Consider the following 20,649-nt stretch of genomic DNA (forward strand, 5'->3'; position numbering starts at 1 on the left):
GAAATACAAGCACGGGAATATCGTATCAATTGGGAGATATATACCCCGTATGCAGGTGCTGCCGGAATGTTGCTACTTAGAAATGGAAAGTTCACAATTGGAAAGCTGAAATCATCTCTTTTGTCGTAAAGTTTTGTTAACATAATCTCTTTAAACCGAGCTTGCGATCAACATTAATTTAACGAAAAATTATTTGTCGATGATACGTTATAGATTTGTAATAAATACAAATTAGGACTTAGTTTATAATATATGCATGTACTGGTTAAATAATGTCATTTACATTGAAAGTACAAGAAATTTGTTTCCTATTACTTGAACTTTTATCCCGGATGTTTTAAATTAACTATCCTTTATGTTTCAACAATTTATCAAGATATTTTATTCATAGCCTTTAAAACATCCCAGCCAACTATATTCTTCTTAAATCATGAGCATAAGAAAATCCGGATATACAAAGTGTACTTTTATGGGATATTCTTATTCTGTATTAAAGAGCTTGCAGCTGCTACTCATGCTTTGTAAAAAGTCACCAGTGTCTGAGTAGAAAGTTGATGAACATGGGTATGGCAAAGAATGTCTCCTCCTTTTTTAGAAAAAGTTTATCGGAAGGTACCAATACGTTGTAAATAAATCATCTCATAACGTGTTATTCTTTTATTTGTCGTTACTACGAATATTACCTTTACTGTCTTGTCTGTTTTTGTTGGTATCCATTTAACGTGGCTCTGCACTTATACATCCCGTCATTATGTTGTTATTCTATGGTAAATTTTTGTATTATTGTCCTTCATTTTTGTCATAATGCCTTTTTGTGTTTCTTCGTTACAAATGTGTCTTTTTATAGTGATTAAGATTATAACACAATGTTGACTGCTGTACCCCTGTTTTTGACATATTTACCTATTATATCTGGGTGGGTTTTTTCACACATCGTTGTCAATACAACGGAGTTTTATACGAGTATAATACAACTGAGATGTTTAGCTAGATATAAATCCAGGTTTAGTCCACCATTGTCTACATAAGAAAATGCATGTTCCAAGTTTTGCCAGTTCTTATCCATTTGTTTGATGTGTTTGAGCTTTTATTTTGCCATTTGATTACGGATTTGAGTGTGATACTATATTTATCCATTAAACCAGTTAAAAATAAAAACTGTGGATAAATGTCGTATTGCACTAGATTTGGTGGTGGAATCTGTTTCTTAAAAGATTTTTAGACTATATGCAGGTCACCTTAATGATCCGTATTCCTTCTCTTCGAACGACTTGTAAACAGATGCGTTCTTTCTACGTGACGTCATCATGCATGGTCGTGTTTTTTTTTCATGATGTCACAATAGGAATTTCACAGGAAAGCAAGAAAATTTGATGTTTGATCGAATATTGACCGATCTGAGTTCAATCGAACCACACGTTGATTAAATAAATTAATCAGCAGGTCATGAATGGTATAAATCGAGTTAGAATTAGAGAAAAGTTTTAATAAAATTATCGAGCTTTTTGGTAAATAAAAATAAAAAAAAAAAGTACACTACATCCACCAACGGAACAGATGGAATATAACCGCCATATTGCTGACTGTTTAAGGGAATTTTCCGACCAAATTGATAATAGATACTTGTATGACAGCTTTGTATTCTATTTCCGTTATATTGTCAAAATAGTGTTAGTTACCAAAACAAACATAATTTGTTAACTACTTCCCAGAAGTTTAAATCTCCACGGAGGGTATTCATCTTTTGTATGTATATGTATAAGTTATACAGTAACTTCGTGAAAATTGACACTAGACGCACATTCTATTTACTGTCTAATGACATTGACTTTTACTAAAATGAAAGTGAATAATACGAAAATGAACGTGAATAATACGACAATGAACGTGAATAATACGACAATGGACGACACAGATTATTGGAATGTCTACTTCGTGCGTTTATATATTCCGTTAGATATTCTTCTGATTTTATTTCTAATCACAGGAGTGACAGGGAATGGTCTTGTTGTGTATATCTATGGATTCAAAAGGAAAACTATAAAAGACGGTCAATACTTTCTACCATATCTAGCTGTGGCTGATTTACTGGGAAGTATTATTTGTTCTCTGAATGGACTAACAATGACTCTTATGCCATTGGCGAATGAATTTGATATACTCTGTAAAATTGGAGGGCTGTTGGGATCTGCGATCATCTTTATGGGTGTTTGGCTACTTATAATGATTGCAATTCAACGGTACTTGAAAGTTTGCAGGCCAAATGGTCCTATAATGACATTAAAATGGAGAAAAATTATTATGATATGCGCTGTGTTTATATCAGGTGTTCTCTCAGGGCCATCAGTGGTTGCCTATGGCTCTATTCCGTTTCAAAGTAATGACAGAAACATCACTGGGAAGATATGCGGGAAAATAACTGGGTCTGTGTCTATAATGTATGATGCTGTGTTGGGTGTTGCTTATATCTTATTTTGTGGATTATTAATTGTTCCGTACTGTTTAATAGCTTGGAAAACATGTAGACATCTAAAAAAGAGAGACCAAAGGAACTTCGAATCGCAGAAACGTTGTCGAAAAGAAAATACTGAAAACCAAATACAGGGGAATACAATTTCAACAGTGGGCACTGAACTGAAACCTGAAGATAATATTTCTTCCCCATGCAACAAACAACAATCTAACAAAATAACATTAGATCTTGAAAACAATTTATTGAGAAATCACCGTAAAGTTATAGAGAAACAGCCAAAGACAAATCAAAAAATTATCAGCAAAGTTACAAAAATATCCCTGATCATCACCTTAACATTTCTTATTGGTTCTTTTCCTAAAATGTTACTCACAATTGCAGGAATAGTTCCATCTACCTTCTGGGAGAATGCAACCGATGTGGAAATATTGGGTGTCATGTTTGTGAATCAATTCTATATTTTTAATTATATTGCTAACCCTTTCATTTATACATTTTTTGATAAAACATTCAAAACTGAGATAAAGAATATTTTCTGTCGTTGTATATATACTAAGAAACGGTAACATTGTCTATTATTTATAGCTTAAAGAAAATGATTTTTTTTTTAATTTAATATCCGACATTAGGATTTTCATCAAAAACATTACAAATCAATAATTAATATAATAAGAAAATAAAAACTCTATTTTTCCCTACAATTTAATTGTAGAGGTACAGGCTTAACGTTGAAAATAAATATAAAACCAACACTTTATCACTGATCAGATTATGATACAATAGTGTAATAGTTACGATAATAAGTTAATAAATATCTATATGTTTGCTTCTTACTTAAGCCTTTAATTCAACAATTACTGACATCAAAATTATTACGAAATCCGAATGAAATGATTTGATCGTCATCAACACAACCCCGACCATTGTTATTTCTCGAATGTGACCTACCGAATTAGAATTGTCACCGGATTTGTACTTACATGAGCAATCAACTATAAGAGGGAAAAAAACAACTGGATCATTGATGTGCAACAAATACAAACACCAACATATATAGAAACGAACTATTTGATAACAACTGCCAAAATGGTGAGTTGAACCTAATTTTATGGCTAGTCAAACCTCCCGCTTTAAATAAAAATGTGAAAAAATATCGCTAAAATGACAACACTACGTGCCAGAAATACAGCGAAAATACAGATCAACGAACAAACAAATAATATAAAACAAAATGTAGTCGTCACAATGCACAAAGCGCAGAACAACAACGAACAGACACCACAAGCAGTGACGCACATACTTACGTAATGAACATGCAATCTCGAACTTAACACAATTATATTAAAATGCCGATACCAAGTCAGGAATATGGCAGTTGTTATCTATTCGTTTGATGTGTTTGAGCTTTTGATTTTGCAATTTGCTGAGGGACTTTCCGTTTAGAATTTTCCTAGGAGTTCGGTATTTTTGATATTTGACCTTTTTTATAACTTTGTGGACAGTATTTTTTAATAAGTACACAATTGTGGTTTAAAGTTAATTTTTTTCAACGTAAAACCGTTTCTACCCATGTACATGATCTTAGCTATATCATAGTGAGTAAGTAAAATACACCCAACGAAATAATTATTATAGGATACAACATGGATTTTTTTTTCACATTACATTGCCAAAATGAAAAATATATAATCGTTCAAATAATTGGCAATAGAGGTATCTAAATTGGTCAGATATGTTGAAGTGTAATAACAGTTCATTGCTGATCTGTATGACTCATAAACAAAGTTAAATATTTACATGGTGAGCTCCATGCCAAGAATGACGTCAAAGTTATCTCATGGTATACTTCTTTTGTATCATCATTCTGACAACTGATACCTAAAGAGATTTGCTTGATGAAAGCTTATATTGCCAAACCACCATCCCAACCAATTTTAGAGTTGGACGGAGAAAGGTGAGCTTGCTCTTTAGCTCCATTGTATTCCCACTTTTTACAGGAAATTGTAAAATAAGAGAAAACAGGATAGTATGAAAGTATTAACAAAATTACCGAACTCTTAGGAAATAAAAACGGAACAAATGAAATTTAAAGGTCCTATTTATGACTTGTAAGGGCATTTTCCGAACAAAATGATAATAGTTAGCTGAACCTCCCAATTGAATGACAGTTGTATATAGTTCCGTTATATTGGCAAAATAGGGTTGGTTACCCAGACAAACATAATTTGTTAATTACTTCCCGTTTAAACCTCCAAGGAGGGTATACATGGTACAGAATATATCAGCAGTTTAAAGTCATCCGGTTTGTTACATAATTTCATGAAAGACTTATTGTCATAAGAACACAATTCATCTTTTGTATATATGTGTATACGTGATACAGTGACTTCACAAAAATAGACCCTAAAAGCACCTTCTTTTTACTTTCTTATCACATTGACTTTACGAAAATGAACGTGAATAATACGAAACTGAACGTGAATAATACGACAATGAACGTGAATAATATGGCAATGAACGTGAATAATACGAAACTGAACGTGAATAATACGGCAATGAACGTGAATAATACGACAAATACGACAATGAACGTGAATAATACGACAATGGACGAAACAGGTTATTGGAATGCCTACTTCTATCTACAGCGGTATTCAATTTCAACACTGGACACTGAACTGAAACCTAAATATAGCATTTCTTTACCAGGCAATAAACAATAATCTAACAAAATAACATTAGATCTTGAAAACAATTTATTGAGAAATCACCGTGAAGTTATAGAGAAACAACCAAAGACAAATCAAAGAATTATCAGCAAAGTTACAAAAATATCCCTGATCATCACCTTAACATTTCTTATTGGTTCTTTTCCTAAAATGTTACTCACAATTGCAGGAATAGTTCCATCTACCTTCTGGGAGAATGCAACCGATGTGGAAATATTGGGTGTCATGTTTGTGAATCAATTCTATATTTTTAATTATATTGCTAACCCTTTCATTTATACATTTTTTGATAAAACATTCAAAACTGAGACAAAGAATATTTTCTGTAGTTGTATATGTACTAAGAAACGGTAATATTGTCCATTATTTTCTAAATTAAAGAAGATGATGTTTTTTATATAATATCCGACATTAGGATTGTCATAAAAGACATTACAAATCAATAATTAATATAATAAGAATATAAAACTGTATTTTGTTCCTACAATTCAATTGTGCAGGAGAACAGACTTTACGTAGAAAATAAATATAAAATCAACACTTTATCACCGATTATAATCAGAGGCGGATTTAGGGGGGCCAGGGGTCCCGGCCCCCCCCCCCTTTTTTTTTGGGAAAAAATTCGGTTGCTTATATAGGGAATCACTGAAGCGTGACTGGAGCGGCCCCCTCTTAGGTCAGTCAGTGGCCCCCACTTATGAAAAGTTCTGGATCCGCCACTGATAATAGTGTAATAGTTACGATGTTACGCTAATAAGCTAATAAATATCTATAGTTTTGATTCTTACAAATTTAATGCAATGCATCCAACATTTACTGACATCAAAACTATTACTTCGAAATCCAAGATGAAAAGTTTCAATCGTCATCAACACACACACGACCTCTGTTCCCCCGAATGTGACCTACAGAATTAGAATTGTAACCAGGTTTGTACATTAGCTACGGGTGCCACATTTTGAGCAGGATCTGCTGACCTTTCAGGATCCGGAACTGTGATCAACTCCGTATATTGCTGAGATTTGATTTTCTAAGTCATTATAGTTTTTCTGTGTTATTATTTGTAAACATTTAATTGTCTGTTTGTCTTTGTCTCTTCTCATGGCGTTGTCAGGTTTTTTTCCGATATATGAGTTTGAATGTACCTTTGTTATCTTTTATCTCTCTTCTTCAAGGTTGAAAGATTATGAGAAGAATGTTAGTTTAAACATTACTTTGCTTTGCGTTTCATGTTTAATCAACAGCTTATTATTATTTTTTTTTGATATTTGATATATCAAATTTAGCAATATCAAATTTTTTTCATTGATCTTTTTATAAAAAAAGTGAAATAACAAAAATGTCGAACTCTTCTGTTAACATTTTGCTCCAATAAAGTTATGATATGATGTAATAATCTCTCCTGAGTCAAAAAATATTTAACTAAACCGCTTTAAATCCTAAGTTGTGCATTAGTGCATGTGCAACAATTTTCTTTCCATGTTCATTTTCATTGAGATGTATATAAAATCAGTGTTTTGAATTTTTTTATTTTATCTGAAACATAATAAAGTGGTAAAAAATCGTCAAAAATAGATTCCGAGTGCTTGACTGTAATATTGATCCTGTCTGTTAGCGTGAACAATATTTAATTGTGACAAATATAACATAAACATAACGAATATGACAGTTTAATTGGGATAAGAAAACATATTAATGTGGGTATTTAAATCCCCCGTTACCATTATATCTCCTAAATGACTAAATAGTGAAACATACCTCTCTTGTTTCTTAAAACATATAGTATCACATTTTTTTTTCTGTAAAGAAGATCAAAAATAATTTTTGGAAAATTTGAAAAAGATACTTTGTTGAAACATTACATATCTTTGATATGTATCGTGTGTGATATTTCTTTTAATAAAAGATGCACTATGATTTTCGGATTCATTTTTTAAATAATTAGTATAACCTTTATCAGTACCTTCATCGTGATAAACTTCTTTTTAGTTTGCATATGGTCCTAATATGCATACTAGTATATCAGATTACATGAAATTTAGAAAGTGTTGTTTTCAGTTTGTATTTAATACTAACATTTATGTCACTCAATTTTCACATTCTCTGTTTATAAATAATTCTAAATAAACCATTTACCTCTGAGAAATTGCAAGTCCACATTTTGACAGTCTATGTATCGCTTTATAAATATGGTTCTTTACTTATGACCATTTTAACCACAGACACAATAACATAATATCTTGTACAGTTGGACAAGAGTAATGATTCATTATGTTTCTGAACAATTAATTTGTTAATTGATAATAACTGACACAATTTTAGAAAGTTTTAATGTGTTATACCTACAAAACATAGAACGTAAAATCCGGGTTTCTATTAAAAACTATGACACATAACAAAATAATCCCCTTGAAATTTACAGTTGTGTAAAGAAAAACCTGCATTGTTTGCAGTAAAATTAAAGGTAAAAGTTATAAGTATACATTTAGGTTTTATGGCAACATTATTCTTATTTTGTGTATTGTTTTATTATATCACATGTGTTAGTGTTGTCTATTGTTGAAGGCCGTGCGGTGATCTGTAATTGCTTTTATATTGCAATTAGCCAACTATCATGGTTCTGTAACAAATAAAAAGGTGTACAAATAATTTTTTGCTTTATTTGTATTTATTTTACCCTCTTCAATGTTGAGCAAGTGGAAATATGGATATTTCTTTCTGGGTAAAATTTTACTTTGAGGTCTTCTTCGCGGTCCGCGTTTCATGTATGTCGCTTTCTTTGAAAAACTTCAGATGCATTGATTTGAATTAAATAGATAACGCTCTAGTACAGGATGAAATTGTGGCAAAAATCGCTCCGATAAAGGTAAACAACTCGGCGATTCTGAGTGACTTGGTCCAGTTTATAAATTCTCATCTCCGCACTCGGTAATTTAATTTTTGTATATTTGGTCGATGCGAACAATTAGGTATAGCATAATATGCAATAACTCTGTTTTATATTTGTATGTACATATTATATAACTATTATTGCAATATGAAGAAGTGTGTCGTATGGATCAATGTATTCCTAGTGTACAGTTATATTTTACAGTGAATGTCATGTTGACCACCAGGGGTCATTAATTGGAACACATAGTATTCTTATTTTTCTAAAAGGTTAAAAGGTCAACGTATAAACTAAAGGTAAAAAGACACCTCATATCAAGTTGTAAATACACAGTATACATTTAGGTGAACCTACTTATCTGATTGATAAACAACTAAATCTACTATTGAGGTATACGGGACGGTACATAAGCATGGAAGACGGACGCACTATCATCGTAGCATTAGATGGCAGCCATCATTCGGATTATGCATTTGATTGTAAGTTATTATTTATTCCAAATCGATCACTATTGTTTTAACCTATTGACAACCTATTTACATGTCTAGTATCTTTAAACCTCTGTGACCTCGCTATTATATACAAATTGAAATTAAATGGTGTGTAGATATATCTCTCATGAGAAATAATACTTTACGTACGACTGTCCAGTTGCAACACCAAATAAAATATACAAATAAAGACCAGAATAAAAGGTCAAGAGAAAGGGCGATGTATTTTCGATATCACTGGAAACAAGAATACGAGTAAGTCAGAAATCCTATTCCTCTACAGAAAACTACATTGGTCCCTCACAAACGCGTTCTTTGTTAACATGTATAGTGTGGCACTCCTATACAAATGGTTTTGGTTTTCATCTACAAAAATGGACATAACGGTGGCCGTGCATCAATCAATTTTAAATGTATATCTAATAACTTAAACGTGTTTGTAGAATAGGAAAGAAGATAGAATGTGCAGCCACGTCCAATAAAAATTGGGACGTTGGATCCGAATGGCGATGTTTCGTATACAGAAAGCTGAACTCTTGCAAGAACTCGTATTTTATTAAATTACTTTAATTTGCTCAACGTCACACAGGGATTTTTAAAGTCCCCACAGGGACTTTCACAGGGACTTTCTAAAGTCCCTATGTAGAAAGTCCCTGTGTCACATCACAAAAATCTACAACACATAAAACTAGAAGGAGGTGTTTGATCAAGCAGAGCGTTCTGTTTGTTGGAAATAGATTATGGTTCGGTCCCTTCCGTGCAATACATTATTTGGTACTAAAAATTCTCAAAAAAGAAATTTTGATCCATGAATTTACCTTGATCATTTTTATCCGCGTCAAGCCCTCCACCCATTGTCAGACATCGCTGACACCCCCTCATTAGCTCTGATTCTGTACAATATCAGGCATTTGTAGGAATTTTCTAAGATCGACCATGTACATTTCTTTCCTATTATATTAGTTTCTACAATAAAATGGAAAGACAATTGATGATATAAAAGAAACTGTATTTATTAAGTATTACAGTTTAAACAGCACAGACACGGATAAAAAAAAGTATTCAGATTTGAGAGTATATTCAAAATAGTACCAACCCCGGACGCAGTGACAATAGGTGTATCGAGAGGATGCGAATATTGTTCGGCAATTCATACACTTCGCAGGAAGTGTAAAGACTTACTGTCCAAATCTGTTACATAAAAATGTAGTCATTCATTTACCATTACGCAGACATCAATATATTTTTTACAGGGAAAGTATCGTGCAATGTATTGCCAATGTTTTTTATTTATCCCTCATTCTTCAGAATTAACTAAATATGACAATAGAACTTTGTATGTTATATTTTTTTATATGAAGTATTACAGTTGAAACAGCACAGGAAAGGGTATTTTAAAAAACAGGTATAAAAATTTTCGAGTATATTCGAAATAGTGCCAACACGGACGCGGTGACAATAGATGTATCTAGAGGATTCAAATCTTCGGCTATGCACACACTTTGTAGGAAGTATCGAAATCTGTAACATGACAAAATAGGATTGGAATATACATTTACCATCAACGCAGACATCAGTATTTTTTTTTACATCTTTACACTAGGGAAAATATCGTTACTAAATATGATAATAGCACTTTGTATAATAATGTGAAGTATTTATTTCATTCTTCGATAGGTTATGAATTTATAAATGTTGTTTCATGGTGAATCATAAATGATCAAAACAGAGGAAAATATCGAATGACGTTGTATAATAATCTTTAAATTTAAAGATGTATGTTTAAAGCCCTGTGGACTCGTAAATTATATACATAAATATACATATATATAAAAATTAAATTCCGAGCCTCGTTTACATGTTAGATGACAATATAATGTAGGTGAAAATGTTAAGACATTATATGTCTTACATTGGCGGTCACAAAGATGAAAGTGATAGATTCAATATTAAACACGGTCTGTTGAGTAGTCGCGTGCCTAACATGTACAGTGATGTCGTTTTAATCCGTTATCGAGTCTTTTTTACGTACACTAAACTAAAATGTGTAACTTTTTTCTCTCTCAGTCGATAATTTGAACTGAGAGTTTGAAATTATTTTCGCAAATTATATGCTATTCCAATTGTGAATACGATCTATAAATGTGTTTTCAAGAATGATCTCCATACAGTTGAGTTGATGTCCTATTTGTGAATATCCAACTTCTTTGGTCTATAATTTAGGTCAGAAAATTATGTTAATTATGTCATGTAAATATTTCGTTATTTATGAGATTATATAGGTTATATTTATATAACTAACTTAAAGTTGTGACAGTTTAGTGTGAACTTTGATCTAATCATTCTTCTTAAAACCATTGTATGGCAAAATGCCTTTAAAATAAAGTGTCTCTTATATGTTGAAAGTCGAACTGGGTGTGAAAGGTGCTGAAGAAAAATCGTTCGTTGGTGTGGTTCATTAGTGTTTCTCGTTTTTTTTATATAGATTAGGTCGTTATTTTCCTGATTGAATTATTCTACATTTAGTGGCCACTTATAGGTTTGCTGTTCGGTGTTAGCCAAGTCCACGTGTTGAAGGCCGTATTTTGACCATTAATTGTTTCATTTTTACACATTGTGACTTTGACAGCGAGTTGTCTCGTTGGCACTCATACCACATCTTCTTATTTCTATTTTAAGTATTTTGATATACTGATATCGTTTATTGTGCGTACTGCATATGATAATTATATAGGGTGATTGTTTAGATTATCTTTCTTTGAATGCATAGCAACACATGCCTGTATTTACAGACAGTATCAATATTTGCATTGGTATATATCATTCGACACAATAAATTTAAATATACACAAAATGAAATTTTGTTTCATTTGTATTTTGTTTCATTTTGTGTGTCTAAACAACTTTCCATAAACTAGACTTTCTGTTTAGGAGAAATATTTATAAATAACAAAATGAAATAAAGCGGGGCCTTTTATTTTATTCATAGGTAGACGCCCTGTAGCATTTAAAAATACTTGATTTTAGTTGAACTAATCACAAGGAGAGAAATACTGGACGCTGGACGCTAAGTGTAGAAAGATCAATATCGATCTATGCTTTCAATAATACAAAATTTTAGGATAAAATTGAGAAAGGAAATGGGGAATGTGTCAAAGCGACAACAACCCGACCATAGAGCAGACAACAGCCGAAGGCCACCAATGGGTCTTCAATGTAGCGAGAAACTCCCGCACCCCGTAGGCGTCCTTCAGCTGGCCCCTTAAAAATATGTATGCTAGTACAGTGATAATGGACGTCATACTAAACTCCGAATTATACACAAGAAACTAAAATTTAAAATCATACAAGACTATCAAAGATGTTGATATTAAAAGCATTACTCTTTATTTCAGGGTATTTGAATAATAGCAAAAAAGATGGCGATAATGTAGTTATTGTAACTTGTTTTGACAAACACCATGCACATCACGGACATGGTAAGTACTCAATTCTTATTACAACAAAAACCAGATCAAGTATGAATTTTGGTGGCGTCACTTTTACTGATCTTGAGTTATGTCCCTTTATAATTTAATATGAAAGCGGGGCATCATATGTGTTCCATGGACACACTCTTTAATTATTTACTTTAAATTTGAGCTTGTATTTAATAAAAATTGTATGCGGTCTTAATAATTTGTTTTTAAGAGGACTGTGGTTCTCGATCATATCATTCTGCGGTATTTATAATATCATACTGAAATAAGTACAACCTGATTATATGACAACTATTTGATTGGATGCAGCGAGTTTCGACTGCAACCAAAGAAAAATCATTACCTTGTGTCTCCGAAATTCTATCTCAGTCCGCCAAGGGATCGTTACCCTTGGCTAGTAAAGATGATTATATGATAGCTTACGTTTATTTTTAATTTTAGGAAGTGATGACGTCCAAGAGGTTACTACTAAACTACAAACAGATTTAGATACTCATAAATCTCAAGCAGATTCATTTAAAGAGAAATTAAGAAAGGCTGGGGTAGGTTTATAACGGTTTTGGTTTGATTACGATGTATGATAATATTATATTCACGACACTATATCATTTGATGGGTTTATATCCTATCAGGTAGACTATATACTTATCTTCAAGCAGATATACATCCTGTGTTTTCTTTGCAAAACATCAAAGAGTTAGTATACAACTAACCTCAAAATAAGTCTTGATGTATAACCATTTTGTGGAAATGGTACACAAACTCACCATAAATACCAGGATATAATAGACTACCATATAAAGTATGACACTTAAATGTCCATTCGAAGCTCAGTTTACCTTATTTTATTTCATATTTGAATTCAAATATCCGACAGTTCGCTTATACAACTTGATGTAAGCATGTATCACGTAGAACATAAAACATTCTGAGTAGTAGAGCAGGTACTGCTTGCCCTACAAAATTCACCCCTGATTTCAGGTCAGGTTAATGTAGTTGAATCTTCACCTTTTCCGTGTATTTTTTTTTTTTTTTGGGGGGGGGGGGGGCTGTTGTTTCGCTGTTAATTTGGCCATAATTCGACATATGGAATTTGGATCTCATCTTTTTAGTTTTTAGTTTAGATTGTATTTATGTAATCCAAACCCTTTTGAGGACGGCTTGATAGCTATTATTTTTTCAAACTTATCACTTCTTGAATCGAAAAAAATTAGTGCATTCAGCACACACCAAACTATGCTCCTATCTATGAAAACTTAAGAAATTTATCAAGGAAATATATACATTTACTCAGATATTCCAGTTACAAAATAATGTGCATGTATCTCTGTCACGGAATAGACAGCGTACTTTGACCATTAATAATTTATTTGTTTACACTCATTGATACTCATACAACATCTTCTTATTTCTATGTATAATCAAGAAAAGAACATAAATTGGGAATGGTGCACGAATCTAGTATCTTGTCCAAGTAAAATTGGAGTTGTCTACCTTTGTCCATAAATGTAGTTGAATCTTGATATATTAAATTTTATTATCACTAAACGTTTATATGGAGTTTTTTTTTGACAATACAAATTGAAACAATCAATAAACAAAAAAATAAAACTAAAGAGTATATAAAAAGAAACAAAACAAAAATCATAAAAATCATAAGTGATTAATTTACAATATTACAATATTCAAAAGCCTTGTTACAATTAGACATTGCGCTCAGTTTGTTTTGTTTTACATGATGTCGTAAGTTTTCTTGTTTGAATTGTTTAACATTTTTACATGTCTTGACCTTTGATAACCGACTGTACGGTATACATTTTCTTATTGTTGAAGGCCGTACGGTGACCTTTCACTGCTTTCTTATTGTTGAAGGCCGTACGGTGACCTTTCACTGCTTTCTTATTGTTGAAGGCCGTACGGTGACCTTTCACTGCATTCTTATTGTTAAAGGCCGTACGGTGATCTCTAGTATAACGAAATCAGAGATCTATTTTTTAATTAGAATGGAGGTTAGCAAAGGCTTAACACAGGGTCTGTACAGTATTTCAATCAGATTGTTTAAATTTCAAATTAAACTGATGAAAATCTTCATTTTAGGTTAAAGGAGATGTTGTGGCCAGTGCAGGAAAACCAGGAGAAGTTGTGGTTCATGTGGCATCCGAGAGGAATGCTAGTATGATCATTTGTGGTACACGAGGTCATGGTGCAATAAGAAGGACCCTGATGGGTAGCATCAGTAACTACATCGTCCACCATTCCACCATTCCTGTTGTTGTTTGTAGGAGCAAGGCCCACCACGATCCAGCCAATGAACACCATAATAAACATCACTAGTAGAGACGTTACGCACGGTATTGCGTCGCAAGACGTAACATGTATAATTGACAAATGTGACGCCACATTTTGTTATCGAGAGCGGAGAACCTACTCAATCGACTTTTATCAAATAAATACATTAAGCTGAAGACATGAATGGTTCAAAATTTATCATGTATAAGGCAATTAAGTAAGGATCGTTTTTATTTTCTGATCTGTAATGAGATGAAAACAAATGCAATTTTTTTCAATTTTATTTTGGATAGGATACATAGCAACCTTTAAAAAAATCTTGCTCCCGGAGGGGCACATGAAAACTAAAATATAGCTGAACGTTTTTTTTGACAAAGTGAACATAAACATTTATGGTATTTATTTCATAAAAATCGGTCATATAATAATTCAGCAATATTTTTTTTTATAAGGATTTTAATTGAAATGGTTTTTTTTTTAGATTGAACTCACTTTTGTCCAATATTTGTATGTATTTGTGCGAGTTTTCAGACTATTTCTCTATCTTTTTCGCACATATGGTTTTATTTTACAAATACGTATTTATTTAATTCTTTAAAAATTATAAGACCATTGTACCTCGGATTCTAATCGGTTTCTAATCAAAAAAAGGTGTTTTAGATTTGCCTGAAAACTTTTGTCCATAAGAAACTATCCCTCGGCCCATCCCCCCTTTTCCCCTATGTCTATAAAGGATTTATTCCTTATGTTTGTGTGTTTTTCTAATCTGAGTGTTATTTTGATTCAGCAGACCATTTTGGAATGATCATTTCCCGGCTTCATTTTAACTGCCTAAACAGTTCGTAAATAGTGTGTATTTGTATAAAAGACGTCACTGTGCAGAAACGTCAAAATGACGCCCTTGGACATAATGGCTAGACATAGGGAATGCTTTCCGAAACAAATTGTAAGGTCATCATGTTTGTGAAAACACCCGACTCATTTAGCCATGTGTATGAACTTATAGTTTGTATCTTATAAATATGTTAGTTTTGTATTATAAATGCACATTTAGTATTTATACAACATGTTTCACCTAAGGAATGGACAAAAATTACGTTTGGACATAGTGGCTAGACATTCGATTTTTAAAAATTCTGCTTCAAGAAATTTTTTTTTTTTACATTTGAAACTTTGAAAATGTTTATCTTTTTCAGAACTTTCTATTGAGTATAGTTTGAATATGATTTTATTACTTTATAGAGATAATAATAAAACTGAAATGTTAATAAACTTTCCTCATAACACATTAAGACAGTTTCCTCTGCTGAATATTTCGTTGAAGGCTTGCTTCAAATTTCAGCCAATACCAAAAAACGGGTATGATTTTATAATCTAAATCTAGTAGGAAGCTGATATACTAAATTTCGCAGATTGTATGTGCAAAATTACAACGGAACATAGAAAAATGCATTTTATTTAATTTGAAATGTTACGCCGGACATGCAATTTTTAACGTAAAAGTAAGAATTGTGTGTTCAATAAAATAAATATATGGTGCAAAAATTTATAAAATTAACTTAAAATAAGAAGAACATGTCCGGGCCTTTCTGTAGATATATGGATGTTGGTGATTTTATTTTGTAAAGGCAAATGGTTGCTGTTTTTCAATCATATAATAACGTAATTTTAATCCGAACGCATTACCGTGCGTAACGTCAGAGTAGTTTGTTTTAGACTGTGTAATCTTCATCAAATTATTTATCATGAGAGCTCAGGGGCATTCATTACATCGAAGATTGTTTGTAACAGTTTGGACTGCAGACTGAGGTATTTCCAAAATCAGATGAATAAAGATTTCGAGAGGTTTTACGTGTATATCTGCACGCAGCGTTGATGCACATTATAACAAGAGTTCTCGTTGTCATACTCAATTCAATTACTAGATTTAGGTTAATGACACAAAACTTTTTTTTCACATTTTGTTTAAAATTATATTTTGATAACTTCTATTTATTTACTTATTAATTTTCTGTCGAGGTGTTAATTCAGTCTCAAAAGTGAAACAAGTTATATTGTACGGCTCATCTTTTAATCTTTTCAAAGACATGGAAAAACGAAATGTTTTGTTTTAATTTTGTAGGTACAAAATAGACCGACACATTTCAATGCTCACGGTAATGAAATCTCGACTTAATAGTTCAAGATACTTTGCCTATGAGTTTTTGCAATGCACTAACCTACTAAATGCATATCTTATCAGTTGTACATATTAGGATAAAGTCACTTTATATACTCTTTGTACATGGAAGAAAGCATTAAAACCATCAATTACAATTATTCAGTTAGTTTCAATGATTCACCATTAATATACTTTTAGAAAATTTCAAGTGGATCAGCATTCCTTTAGAAAAAGGTGGATCAAACCTTGTTTTAAAGCTAGCTAAACCTCTCACTTGTATGACAGTCGCATCAAGTTCCATTACATTGACAACGATGCGTGAACAAAACAGACACAAAAGTTAAAATTGTCAACACAGGGGTAAAGCAGCCATCACCGTGTCTCAATCTCAATTAGAACAATAACAAACAAATATTTAACAAAGAAGCACAAAAAATCATCTATCAAATTTAACAACCACATGCATTGCTTACTTATATATGTATTTTAAATCAACCCATAAAAAGTAAAATCACGAAATTACTCCGACGAAATTCAAAACGGAAAGTCCCTAATCAAATGGCAAAATCAAATGATAAAACACATCAAACGAATGGACAACAACAGTCACATATTCCTGTCTTGGTACAGGCATTTTCAAATGTAGAAAATCATGAAAAAGGATTGAAATATTTGAAGTCCTGTGACTGAATGGCAAGGTTCACATCAACTCTAGTGTAGAGTCGCGTGTTCGATGTCAGAATGTAAACGTCACACAGGAAGAGATATAAAATAATTTTGCCGTTCAAAGTATTTTTAAAATTATGTTAGAACAATAACACAATGGCATTATAATAGAACAATACCATAATGGCGGGATGTTTAAAAGTACAGAGCCACGTCATATATATATACCAAAGAAGCATAAAAGTCACACGTACAAAACACACGTACAAAACACAGCAACAAACGAAAACCACTGAATTACAGGCCCTGGACTTGGGACAGGCACATGCAAAAAGTTACGGGGTTAGAAATCTTAGCGGGCGCCCAACCTTCCCCCAAACATTGGACAGTGGTGTAGCAGTACAACATAAGAACACACTCTAGAAAATCAGTCGAAAAAGCCTGAGTTTATCGGAGGAATAGAAATACATCTAAGAAAAACACAGAGTGGACGTAGCTGGGTACTTGTACATCCCAACAACGAAAAGGTACTAAGAACAGACCTGAGAGTACTCGCAGTTAATGACAGCTAGTTCAAAGCTGATAACAACTAAGACTAAATTATCAATCAGTACACATCCAATGGATTTAGTGTAAAGACTTCATCAACAGTCAAAGAAAAACATGACCTTGTGCATCCCAAGATACAGGAATCGATAGATTGTAGAGCCATGGATATGCATAATAATATGCAATATAAGTGTATAACAATGACATTAGTTTGCTTTTAATTTACTGATGACAAAGAGCAATAGTAATACCAATAAAAACAATATTCAAAGATCTTATTACAGTGTTGAATTAGTAACCTTTAAGAATAAGTTTATTTAAAGGATCGACAAGTTTACCAGGATCGTTTCTAAATTTCCGGGCACGGTAAACAACATTTCCGTAAAAATAAGGATGTGCTATTCCGTTTAAAATACATTTTCTACAGGTAGAAACAAACTTCAAAACCAAATCTATCGACGAATTAAGTTAATATTTTCAGTAATTTTTGGTCACGAAATCCTTTACTTAATAATTTACCAAAAACACATAGATTACGTTCATTGAGATTCAAATGTCCCTTCACACACGGGCATAGCGAACGAGTTTGGATATATAAACGCTGCAAGACAGTGCCAAAGGAACAAATGTCCCTTCATACACGTGCAGGGCGAACGAGTTGGGATATATAAACGCTGCAAGACAGTGCCAAAGGAACAAATGTCCCTTCATACACTGGCAGGGCGAACGAGTTGAGATATATAAACGCTGCAAGACAGTGCCAAAGGAACAAATGTCCCTTCATACACGGGCATAGAGAACGAGTTGGGATATATAAACGCTGCAAGACAGTGCCAAAGGAACAAATGCACCGTTCAAACAAAAAAGAAAAAATAACAATGGAGAAAGAAAATTGACCTTTGTTTTCAGTAGGACCTTAAAGAATGAGAAAACCCCATACTTCGTCATGAAACATATAAACAATTCAATTGCGAAAACCAGTTGCTTAAATGACAACAAAATAATTTACGAAAAACCCGTATGGCAGTTATGAACCAGCGACAACCATATTAGCGAAAAAGACAACCACTCAGTTCAGCAGTTGTCGTTGGTTCAGATCTAGCAGATTTGTTTTTCGGAAATTCGTTTTCTTATAAATTAGACCGTTTGTTTTCTCAATTAAATTTATTTATTTTTTCATGGCGAGGCTTTTTATAGCCGACTACGGTTTAAGTTTTTTTCTCATTTTTGAAGACCGCACTGTTGCATATGATTGCTTACATCCATTTAATTTGAACTTGGTGAATAGTTGTCTCATAAGCAATAATACCACATCTTCTTGTTCTTATATTAACTGTAGTATCCTTTATATCAACATAAATGATATAGATGCGTTTAACAAAGTCACCACTTATAGAACCATTTAGTGAGAGGAAAGAGAATTCGAAGGATAAAGCTTGCTTCTTTTTATTTATCCTTATAAGCTTCCGTATGAAGTCCAAGTATGCATCATGTTCTTCTCATGTATGTTATGATGGTATGATACTTAACCTCTAGCGGGCAGGATTGTGCCTGATATTCATATGATGAAATCATAATCTTTCAATCAGTTTAATTGAAGCCTGGAGCTGGCATGTCAGTTAACTGCTAGTAGTCTGTTGTTATTTATGTATTATTGTCATTTTGTTTATTTTCTTTGGTTACATCTTCTGACATCAGACTCGGACTTCTCTTGAACTGAATTTTAAATGTGCGTATTGTTATGCGTTTACTTTTCTACATTAACTAGAGGTATAGGGGGAGGGTTGAGATCTCATAAACATGTTTAACCCCGCCGCATTTTTGCGCCTGTCCCAAGTCAGGAGCCTCTGGCCTTTGTTAGTCTTGTATTATTTTAATTTTAGTTTCTTGTGTACAATTTGGAAATAAGTATGGCGTTCATTATCACTGAACTAGTATATATTTGTTTAGGGGCCAGCTGAAGGACGCCTCCGGGTGCGTGAATTTCTCGCTACATTGAAGACCTGTTGGTGACCTTCTGCTGTTGTTTTTTCTATGGTCGGGTTGTTGTCTCTTTGACTCATTCCCCATTTCCATTCTCAATTTTATCATACGAAAAAAAGAACAAGTCGGTCAAAAGAGGAACACATATAGTTAAAATCTTAACGGTCATAGAGTATTGAAGTACTCATAAAAACGTACAAAATATGTTGCCAATAGAAATATCAAGCATCTAAATGATATAATTCTCACTCAGAGAATGTTTTGTTTGAATCAGTACGTAGGGTTTTAATGTATGAGTTATTCCGTCGTAACGCTAGATAGTTGTATCAGTACGTAGGGTTTTAACGTATGAGTTATTCCGTCGTAACGCTAGATAGTTGTATCAGTACGTAGGGTTTTAACGTATGAGTTATTCCGTCGTAACGCTAGATAGTTGTATCAGTACGTAGGGTTTTAACGTACGAGTTATTCCGTCGTAACGCTAGATAGTTGTATCAGTACGTAGGGTTTTAACGTATGAGTTATTCCGTCGTAACGCTAGATAGAGAATATCATATGGCGTTTTCAATATCGCATCCGTATCAACCCTCAACCAATATAATCCCTCGAGCATCAACCCGAGACACCAATATAATCCCAAGAGCTCTGCTAGAGGGATTATATTGGTTGAGGGTTGATACGGTGTGTGATATTGAAAAAGCCATATCATATACACTTTATTATATACATATACCTGACTGTGAAGTAGATGTTTTTTTATGTGACATGACGTCATACAGATAAGAAGGTTTGACATGACGTCATACAGATTTTGATTGCAACAGTGATTGCAATCGGTGACGTGACGTCATACAGATTAAAGGTGTGATAAAGCTTTTGCAACCTGCTGATATCGATATCATCACGGGTGGCTGATACAGCACGCTTGCCATTGATTGT

The 20,649-nt window shown here is 32.9% G+C and overlaps 1 protein-coding gene across 1 annotated transcript; it reads left to right on the plus strand.

Annotated features, from left to right (window-relative positions):
• The first annotated feature begins 8,418 nt into the window (after window positions 1–8,418).
• LOC143068316 (putative universal stress protein SSP1056) lies at window positions 8,419–14,402 on the plus strand. The gene is made up of 4 exons (XM_076242303.1): window positions 8,419–8,571; window positions 11,979–12,062; window positions 12,504–12,604; window positions 14,160–14,402. The coding sequence occupies exons 1-4, from the start codon at window positions 8,505–8,507 to the stop codon at window positions 14,394–14,396; spliced, it is 489 nt and encodes a 162-aa protein (XP_076098418.1). The 5' UTR covers window positions 8,419–8,504; the 3' UTR covers window positions 14,397–14,402.
• The last annotated feature ends 6,247 nt before the right edge of the window (window positions 14,403–20,649 follow it).

The sequence above is a fragment of the Mytilus galloprovincialis genome, chromosome 1 (assembly GCF_965363235.1).
Source record: "Mytilus galloprovincialis chromosome 1, xbMytGall1.hap1.1, whole genome shotgun sequence".
In the NCBI taxonomy this organism is placed as follows: domain Eukaryota; kingdom Metazoa; phylum Mollusca; class Bivalvia; order Mytilida; family Mytilidae; genus Mytilus; species Mytilus galloprovincialis.